This window comes from Meleagris gallopavo, chromosome 34 (assembly GCF_905368555.1).
Source record: "Meleagris gallopavo chromosome 34, MGAL_WU_HG_1.1, whole genome shotgun sequence".
Classification (NCBI taxonomy): Eukaryota; Metazoa; Chordata; class Aves; order Galliformes; family Phasianidae; genus Meleagris; species Meleagris gallopavo.
In genome coordinates, this window is record NC_139438.1 from 378,121 (window position 1) to 387,429 (window position 9,309).

The 9,309-nt window shown below is 55.0% G+C and overlaps 2 protein-coding genes across 5 annotated transcripts; both read right to left on the minus strand.

Annotated features, from left to right (window-relative positions):
• Positions 1-140: 140 nt before the first annotated feature.
• On the minus strand, positions 141-2,798 carry MVB12A (multivesicular body subunit 12A). The gene is made up of 9 exons (XM_010724636.4): positions 2,650-2,798; positions 2,451-2,540; positions 2,250-2,346; positions 2,047-2,173; positions 1,737-1,865; positions 823-920; positions 546-610; positions 409-459; positions 141-321 (listed from the first exon to the last, which is right to left on the minus strand). The coding sequence occupies exons 1-9, from the start codon at positions 2,734-2,736 to the stop codon at positions 259-261; spliced, it is 807 nt and encodes a 268-aa protein (XP_010722938.1). The 5' UTR covers positions 2,737-2,798; the 3' UTR covers positions 141-258.
• Positions 2,799-2,942: 144 nt separating this feature from the next.
• On the minus strand, positions 2,943-9,259 carry DSN1 (DSN1 component of MIS12 kinetochore complex). Of its 4 annotated transcripts, none has more exons than XM_085214859.1 (12): positions 8,962-9,259; positions 8,854-8,900; positions 7,980-8,025; positions 7,467-7,709; positions 6,534-6,607; positions 6,260-6,332; positions 5,852-5,939; positions 5,536-5,595; positions 4,481-4,552; positions 4,247-4,394; positions 3,871-3,958; positions 2,943-3,124 (listed from the first exon to the last, which is right to left on the minus strand). In XM_085214859.1, the coding sequence occupies exons 1-12, from the start codon at positions 9,248-9,250 to the stop codon at positions 3,039-3,041; spliced, it is 1,314 nt and encodes a 437-aa protein (XP_085070985.1). In that variant the 5' UTR covers positions 9,251-9,259; the 3' UTR covers positions 2,943-3,038. The 4 variants fall into 4 exon arrangements, with proteins under 4 accessions (XP_085070985.1, XP_085070987.1, XP_085070986.1 ...); XM_085214861.1 differs by having other exon boundaries at positions 8,854-8,890; positions 8,962-9,092; XM_085214860.1 differs by lacking the exons at positions 7,980-8,025; positions 8,854-8,900.
• Positions 9,260-9,309: the final 50 nt, after the last annotated feature.

Genomic DNA, 9,309 nt, shown 5'->3' on the forward strand with positions numbered 1-9,309 from the left:
AGCTGTAGTGTTATCAAAGCACAGGAGAAGAAACACCATCACAAACACACCCATAGAGCCCCACGCTTCAAATCACAGAAGCGACAGCACCAGGAACTCCTCTATCGCAGCCGCGCGTCCCGAAAACATTACGAAAATACTTTGGCAGGCGATGAGAGAAACGCCTTTATTGTCGTCCCTCAGCACTTCCTGTAATTGGATCTTAATTAGGGAGGGAGCGTGGGTCAGTGCTTCACGTCCTGGCGGCGCTGAGTGGCGTCAGCAAATGGAGGGAGGGAGGCGAGCGGCCGCCGTCCGCTCCACTACAAAGGTGTAGTTGTACTGGAAACAATCAGAGAAAAACAGTGGGATTGGGGAAGTTCAGAGCGTTGCCATCACTCGCCCCAAGAGATTGAGGTGTTTAATTACCTCTTTCTCAATGTCAGCGAGCGATTTGACAGTCAGGTCAGTGAGAATGGCCTGAAATGACATGGGTTTTAGTGGAGAGTGGTTGTGAGGTGAGATGGGGAAACAACAGAACGGCAGCAGCTGGAAGGAACACTCACATTGCTGTCGGATTTGGGGCTGCGCTCGAATTTGGGGTGTAGTGTGAAAGGGACTCCGTCCATTGCTGGAAAGAGAAGGGGCAGAGATTTTAATAGCAACAAAGGAGCCACTCTGAAATTGAACGCTGCGTTGAGCAGGTGAGGGCTTTCAGGAAGGGAGAAAGGCGGCTCACTAAGAGGAAACTCTACAGTCTTATCTGGGTTCCAGTGTTTAAAAGGAAAGGAACTCCTTCAGCAGGGTGCTTTGTGCAGCTTTATGGTACAGAGGAACGGGTACCTGAGAGGTTGTAGATGCTGGAGCCGTCGTCAACAGAGTTGTGCAGTGTGAAGGAAGCACGCCTGGAGGCAGAGCGAGCCACGGGCTTCTCTGGTGATCTATGGAATTAATATCATCAAATGACAGATCCACAGGGCTGAAGGGATCTCTGGAGCTCCTCTAATCTGACTTCCCCTAAAGCAGTTCCCTACAGCGCAGTGCCCAGGGTCACATCCAGGTGGGTCCAGATCTCTCTGTGGAAGGACATCCCACCTCTCTGGGTAGCTGTGCCAGGGCTCTGCCACTCACACAGCACAGAACTTCTCTTTCCTGCTCAGATGGAAATCCCAGAGCTCCACTTTGTGCCCCCTGTCACTGGGCACCACCAAACGCAGCCCAGCCCCATCCTCCTGGCCCCCCACCAGCAGCACTGACCAGCTCCCTCTCAGCCTTCTCCTCCCCAGCTGCACAGCCCCAGGGCTCTCAGCCTGTCCCCACCAGGAGGTGCTCCAGGCCCCCAGCATCTCTGCAGCCTCCTCTGGGCTCAGTTCCCCGTCAGCCCTGAACTGGGGAGCCCAGCACTGGGCCCAGTGCTCCAGATGGGGCCTCCCCAGTGCAGAGCAGAGGGAGCAGCACCTCCCTCACCCAGCTGGCCACGCTTTGGGCAGTGCATCCCAGGCTTCTGTTGGCCTTCTTGGCCACCAGGACCCCCCAGGTTCTCCCCCACAGAGCTCTTTCCCATCAGCTCAGTCCCAATTCAGACTGATGCTTGCAGCTGTTTTTCCCCAGGTGTTCTTCATTTGGACACTGCTCATTTAGTCAGTGTACAGCTGACCCTCATTAACGGGTAACGAACCACAAAGCCTTAGCACCATGCAGCAGCAGGTCCTGCTCCCAACTCCAGGTAGAAGTAGATGAAGTCAATGCATACATACTGCTGTTCAGAGTCAGCCAACGAGAGCTGCTTCAACCCCAGGCTGACTGTCCTGGGCTTGGGGACAGGAGGAGGGCTGCATTTGGGAAGGGCTCCTTTCTTACACCAGATGGCAAAGCTACCGATTTCCCTAGAGAACGAAAAGAAAATGGTTAAAAACAACAAAAATATGGAAATTGAACGTTTTGGAACAGGAAAAAGGGCGAGAACACAGGAAGAAGAGGGGAATAGGGCCAAATGGTGACAGGTAGCCCATTATTTGTGCATTTATTGTGTGGTTTGGGGGGGGGAGGGGGTGTTTCTTCCCTTACCCGATCTTCATGTACTGTGGCACAGCTCTGCTCTTCCCACTCAGTTTGATGTCAAACACAGCCGTCTCAGCAGCCCCACGGGGCTGCAACCTCACATAGATCCTCTTCTTACGGGACGCACCGGAACCTGGGGAGCAAAACAGGAGCCACAAATGAGGACGGAGCTCTGCCAAACCCCACAGCTCCTTCCCAAAGGCACTTACGAGGCTCTGGGAACTCGGGGATGCGGCTGTAGCCCGTGGGCTGCGGGCTTCGGTCGCTCAGCACCTGGACATCGGTCACCACAGAGCCAGCCGAGCCCTGCGGGGGCCTAGAGCTCAGGGCGCGCCCCAGGATCGGGCCCAGAGCTCAGGAGGGACCCCTGGATCCCCCCACCGCCCGATTTTGCCCCATTTTCACCGTACCGGAGCTGCGGTGCTCACACACAGGTACCCGCCCTTGTGCCCGAAGCCTTTGCCCAGGTTGGCCGCGCTGCCCTCAACGCTGGCGGTGATCTGTGGGGTGCGCACAGGGTGAGGGCCGGGCCGCACCGGAGCTTCCCATAGAATTGCAGCCTCACCCTCGTCTTGCAGCCTCCAGTCGGGCCGCGGCTTCCCATCCTACCACGCTCCAGCCCGCTGGAGCCGCCTCGGGTCCCGCCGCCCAGCCCACACCGCTCAGCGGAGCCGCTTCCTCCTCCGCCGCCATCATGGCCGCCTCCTCGCTGAGGTAAAAAGGGGCGGAGCACCACCGCGGCGCTCCTTGCTCTGCTATTGGCTGGCGCAGAGCGGAACGAAATGATTGGAGGCGGCGCTTAGAGCGACGCGCAGAGCGACCAATGAGAAGCGTTGAGTTGAACGCCCCCCCTCAACGCTCTCAAACGCGGAAGCGGAAAGCAGGCGGAGACGGCGCGCATGCGCAGTTCGCCCACTCGGGGCCGTTTATTGGGAGCGCCGCACCCGCAGCGCCCCATTCAGATCCATTCAGCCCAGTTCAGCTCCATTCAGCCCAGTTCAACCCTCCGGCGGTGCTTTCCGGCCCGGTGCTGCGATCAGCTTCCGCACCGGGGAGTTTTCCAGCTGGCGGAAGGTCCGTGAGGCTGCAGGAGATGGGCACAGAGAGCTGTGTCACCTCTACTGGGACACAGCATCAACCATGCAGGGACACGATGTCACCCCCCATAGGGACACAGCATCACCCACAAAGGGACACAGCATCACCCCCCATGGGGACAAAGTGTCGTCCCCCCCAAGGGACACAGTGTCACCCACACAGGGACACAGTATGCCCTTCTCCCCCCCCCCCCAGGGAGGCAGTGTCACCCCCCCACTGAGACACAGCATCACTCCATAGGGACACGATGTCACCCACGAAGGGACACAGCATCATCCCCCGTGGGGACATTACCAGCACAGGGATACAGTGTCACCCCCCCCACTGGGACACAATGTCACCTCCCACCCCCCCCCTCCTCCAGAGGCACAGTCACTCCGCATTGGGACACAGCATCACCCACACAGGGACAAATCACCCCCCCCCATGGGGACAAAATGGCACCCATCCAGGGTCCCACACAAGGACACAATGTCACCCCCCATTGGGACATGGCGTCACTCACCCCAGGGACACAGCGTCACCCCACGGGGGACACAACGTCACCCACAAAGGGACACGATGTCACCCCCCCATAGGGACACAGTGTCAACCCCCTCCTCCCCCCCCCCGGGGACACAGCGTCACCCCCACTGAGACACAGCATCACTCCATGGGGACACGATGTCACCCACAAAGGGACACAGTGTCCCCCCCCCATGGGGACACTCTGGGGAGGGGCCCTGAGCTCACCCAGCTGCTCAGACAGCCCCCGCAGGTACTGCCTGCTGTCCTCACTGAACGCCTGCAGCAGTTTGGCCGCCTGCTGCAGTTCATCGAGCTGTAAAACAGTAATAATTAATTAAAAATAAATAAATAAAACAGCACTGTTAATTGTTCGTGCCGTTAATTGCCAAGGGGAAAGGCAGAGGGGTGCATTAAGTGCGTGGTGTTAATTAAGAGGATGAAACAGAGCCTGTAGTAGGGGGGCTGGGGCTGATCCTTCTGCTTTAGGAAGTCTGACATCACCCAGTAAAACCCACCCAAATTACCATCTTTAATTAAAGGGCAAACTTTTCTCGCTCCAAACGAACCGTTGCCCAACCCCACGCTTTGATAGAGGACTCACCACCAGCTCCATGCAGCTCAGCACCTCTCCCTGCTCATCCAGGATCCTCTGGTAATTGGGTTTGGTGCTGAGCACCTCGGCCTGCGATGTCTGCAGGTAATCGGGAGGATCTTCCCGGCCCTGTCTGCTCCTGCACTCCTCCAGCTGCCTGGAAGACAAAGCATTTATCCGTTGCACAAAGGAGACTTCTGCTTTTTTTATTCTTCCATCCAAAGGTTTTGCCACAATTCGTACCTGGATGTTTTCTCTGCATCCTTCTGGTAGCGTTGCAGGAGCTCATCCCACGCCTGGCATTCAGCTGAAAACCTACGGGGCAAAAGGCATTGCTGGCACCACGGAAGGAAGGGATGCCACCAAAAGGTGGGTTTGGGTGAATCTAATGAGGTTCAACACAGGAAAATGCAAAGTTTTGGGAGAGAGGAATCCCAGGTGTACGTGCAGAGTGAGAGGAAAAGTCCTGGAGAGCAGCCCTGAAGGATCTGGGGGTCCTGGGGGGGGTGAAAAGCTGAACGTGAGGCAGCAGTGTGTGATTACAGCTTGGAAAGCAAATGGGATCCTGGGCTGCAACAGCAGTGGGATGAGGGGGGGTTGTCCCACTGCTCTGCCCTTGTGAGGCCTATCTGGAGTATTGCACCCAGGTCTGGAGTCTGAATGCAAAAAAGACAGGGAGCTGTTGGAGAGGAGGGGCACAGAGATGGGCAGAGGCTGCAGCACCTCCCATACGAAGACAGGCTGAGGGAGCAGGGCTTGTTCAGCCTGGAGAAGAGAAGGCTGCTCTTCACTGCAGTCTTCCAGTACCTAAAGGAAGCCTACAAACATCTGGGGAGTCGACTCTTTGAAAGGGTGGATAACAGCAGGACGAGGGGAAGTGGTTTGAAGTTGAAAGAGGGTGTATTTAGGTTGGAAAGTTTTTTGGTTTTTTTTTTTACTATGTGTGGTGAGGTGTTGGAACAGCTGCACAGAAAGGCTGTGGGTGCCCCATCCATCCCTGGAGGTGTTCAAGGCCAGCTTGGATGGGGCCCTGGGCAGCAGTGTTTGATATGGAGGTTGGTGGCCCTGCATGCAGCAGGGGGGTTGGAGCTTCATGATTCTTGTGGTCCCTTCCAACCCAACCATTCTGTGGTTGTGAAGGACAGAGCAAGTCTGCACGCAGCAGGAATCCCCTCTGTGGGGTTAAATTGCAACGTAGGCACACAGAAGGTGAACTGCAGAGAAATAACACACCAAAAAATGCCTTCTAGAAAGGCAGGAAAATCGGTGTTGGACTCCAGCACGCAGTCAGCCCTCACCTGGCAATGCACTCCTTTGCTTTGCACACTGATTCATCTGAAACAGAGTCTGACGAATCCCTGAAGCAGAGAGAAGAGAGATGGAAGTGTTGGTGTATCACACACGCACCACACAGGGCTCTGCAAACGATTAAAACCACGCAGAGACTTTTGTCCTTTCGATCACCTCGAGAAAAAAATAAATATTCCCTTTAAATATCCACTGTGATGTTCCAGTAATGCCATCAGCCCCAAGATGCCTCGTTTACTGTTTGGGAATAGAATATCTAGGCAGGAAAACCTGAAAAATAACAAATAGTGGCCTGGAAGTCCTTACCCTTCAGCTTTCTCAACGCAGCTCTGCAGGGTTCCATCCAGCTTCAGTTTCTCTATGTATCTCTTCAGGTCTTCTGAAACTGAGCTCACTGGAGGTGGAAAACAGAGCCACGTGAGCAGCTTTTAAACCAACTGCCCACTAATGCTGAAGAGCAGAGCAGAACTCCAGCTTGGCTCCTTGTCTGAAGGCGTTCAGCTGTCATTTGTGCTGATCTCTGTGATTGTAGCTTAATGCGTCCATTAACAACCCTCACAGAAACTGTGGTTGTGAACTGGATGTTAAAAACACCACTCGTGATGTCAGCAGCACCGGGTTCTTCTTCTCCAAGCCAGCAGATCTCACCTTAACAGCACCCCAATGGAAAGCTGTGCTTTTAAACTCTTTTGTAACACATGAAACACAACTCACCGTTGGCTTTGAAGGCCTCGGGACTGAAGCCCTCTGTCTGCTCCAAGATGTGCTCGAGTTTCTGTGCAGAGAACTACGAGAACACAGAGAAGATTTCATCACCCCAAAGCTGTTTGTACTGCGGGACCCCATGAAAGCCTGAAGTTAACTGTGTGTTTGTAGGAAGATTCGTTACTGAAGGAGAAATTAATTCCTCCTCCTCTTTTCTGATCTCAATTCTACAAAGCAGAACAGAAATGGAAGGTCAGAAAAATAACGCGCTTGAAGGGCTGACCTGGAAGCTGGATAAGAGCAGCATAGAAAGGCGATCTGTTTCTGGCAGGTCCAGGCTGATAGCTTGGCTCAACGCTGAAAAACGAGAACAAAATTACTGAGGAATGAGTTGACACCAATCCACGAGCATAGAAACGTTCTCAGAAGACACTAAAAATGGGTTTTGTTGGATGTGAGAGGTGTGGGAGGTTTCCTAAGAGGGAAAATTCTACTTAAAGTTCAGCTGTTGAAATAAAGAGGAAGCAAATGTTGGCTTATGGAACCCGTTAACAACAATCTCATGGGAGAACGGCTTGAAGGTGAAGGTGGAGATTTAGAGCAGATGTGAGGGGGAAATCCTTCACCCAGACGGAGGTGAGGAGCTGGCACTGCTGTGGGAGCCTCATCCCTGCACCTGTCCAAGGTTCTGTGAGCTTTAAGGACCCTTCCAACCCAACCCATTCAGAATTCTCTGCTTCCGTGACCTTTAAGGACCCTTCCAACCCAACCCATTCAGAATTCTCTGCTTCCGTGACCTTTAAGGACCCTTCCAACCCAACCCATTCAGAATTCTCTGCTTCCGTGACCTTTAAGGACCCTTCCAACCCAACCCATTCAGAATTCTCTGCTTCCGTGACCTTTAAGGACCCTTCCAACCCAACCCATTCAGAATTCTCTGCTTCCATGACCTTTAAGGACCCTTCCAACCCAACCCATTCAGAATTCTCTGCTTCCGTGACCTTTAAGGACCCTTCCAACCCAACCCATTCAGAATTCTCTGCTTCCGTGACCTTTAAGGACCCTTCCAACCCAACCCATTCAGAATTCTCTGCTTCCGTGACCTTTAAGGACCCTTCCAACCCAAACCATTCTGAGGTTCTATGACCTTCAAGGACCTTTCCAACCCATCCTACAGTTCTCAAGAGACTTTGATAAAGGGCAGAACAGCACCTACCAGTAACATCCTCATGAAAAGGAGGCAGAGATTTCCGGCGTTTCGTCCCCTTCAGGCTTGACCGACGCCAAGAGCGACGTTTGGTTTGAGAACTGCTGATGTTTTGGCTTTTTACAGGGCTTGGGCTCCCACGAGATGTTTTTCCTGCAGCTGCTTCAGGAGTAACATTCTCCTGACTAACAGCAGCAAGGTCAGTTGGCTTTGGAGGTTTCTCAGGATCTTTCTTCTCTCCAGGGTGAGGTTCTGTGAAAAACAGGCATAATCAACATTTAAGTATTAATGAACCATCGAATATCCTTAGTTAGAAGAATCCCACAAGGATCACAGAATCATCAGAGTTGGAAATGACCTCTGGAGATCACTGAATCCAACACACCTCACCACCACCCCTGCCAAAAGCAGTTCCCTACAGCAGATTGAGCTGTTCAGGCGGGTCTGAATATCCCCAAGGAATGAGACAGCCCCAGCTCTGGGCCACCCTCACAACACAGGAGTTCTCTCACTCACACCTACCTGGAGCACCCCCATCTGCTGTAAGGAAGGATCCAGTGAGAGAAGTCTGTGGGAAGAACATTTCTGCAGGCATTAAGGGGCTGGAAGTGAAATGGCCCTCATTGCTCCCTCAGGCTGTGAGCCCCCAGAGCCCCCTCAATCCCCCGGTCCCCCTCAAGCACACCCAACCCCCGTCTGCCTCCTCACACAGACCCCGAGGGCCCCCCAGACCCCTTAAAGAGGCCCCAAGGTCCCCTCCAGCCCCCCTCAGACTCCTCACACAGGCACTGAGAGCTCCATAGACCCTCCCAGCCTCCTCAAAGAGGCCTTGAGGCCCCCTCAGACCTCCCCAACCCTCTCTACTTCCTCACACAGGCCCCAAGAGCCCCTCAGATCCCCCCCAGCCCATTCAAAAAGACACCAAAGCCCCCTCAGACCACCCCATCCCGCTCAGAGAAGCTCCAAGGCTCCCTCAGCCTCCTCATACAGACTCTGAGGCCCCTTCAGACCCTCCTTACCCCCTCAAAAAGACACCAACGCCCTTTCAGACCACCCTACCCCCTTCAGAGAGGCCCCAAGGCCTCCTCAGACTCACCTCACCCCCTCAAAGAGGCCTCGAGGCCCCCTCACACCCTCCCCAACACCCTCTGTCTCCTCACACAGGCCCCAAGGGCCCTCAGATCCTCCCCAGCCCCCTCAAAAAGACACCAACGCCTCCTCAGACCACCCCATCCCCCCTCAGTCTCCTCACACAGGCCACAAAGCCCTCTCAGAAAAGTCCCAAAGCCCCCGCAGACCCTCCCATCCCCCCTCATCCTCCTCACACCGACTCCGAGGCCCCCTCAGACTCACGAGCCCCCTCACACAGGCCCCGAGCCCCCCGCCCACCTCTCACCTCCAGCCCCGCCGCTCTCTGCCACCTCTCCTCGGACCTGCAAAAGCCTTCGGTCGGGTTACGGCAACCGGACCCCTCTTCCACCCCCAACCTCCTGCCATCACTCACCGAAGCCGACGGCAGCCCTCCCGATGCGCCTCCATGGCGGCTTCGCGCGCGCGAGCGACCGTTGGGCGCGGTGCACGCCGGGAAATGGCGGCGCCCTGTGAGGAGTGCGCATGCGCACGGGCGAGACCAGTGCTTCGCGCATGCGCACAAAATACAGCTTATGAGTGCATGCGCAGAGCACCGTGAAGGGAATGCGTATGCGCACAGAACGGCATAGCTCTGTGCGCATGCGTCCTGTGGGAACGCGCATGCGCGTATCGCGCCGCCATCGATATGCGCGCATGCGCATTGGATGGGCCACGCGGGAGAGAACAAAAGTAATAAAAACAACCGCAAAAAAAGAAAGGA

Excerpts from the sequence above, each read along its gene's own strand:
- MVB12A (XM_010724636.4), bottom strand. The coding sequence starts at position 2,736 with ATGATGGCGGCGGAGGAGGAAGCGGCTCCGCTGAGCGGTGTGGGCTGG. Across the intron at positions 921-1,736 it reads TTGGCTGACTCTGAACAGCA|ATCACCAGAGAAGCCCGTGG; the intron begins GTATGTATGCAT and ends TTAATTCCATAG. Across the intron at positions 460-545 it reads GCCCCAAATCCGACAGCAAT|GCCATTCTCACTGACCTGAC; the intron begins GTGAGTGTTCCT and ends ATGTCATTTCAG.
- DSN1 (XM_085214859.1), bottom strand. The coding sequence starts at position 9,250 with ATGCGCATGCGCGCATATCGATGGCGGCGCGATACGCGCATGCGCGTT. Across the intron at positions 5,596-5,851 it reads TGCGTTGAGAAAGCTGAAGG|GGATTCGTCAGACTCTGTTT; the intron begins GTAAGGACTTCC and ends TCTCTGCTTCAG. Across the intron at positions 3,125-3,870 it reads GGGGCTGTCTGAGCAGCTGG|CCTCACGGACCTTCCGCCAG; the intron begins GTGAGCTCAGGG and ends CATCTCCTGCAG.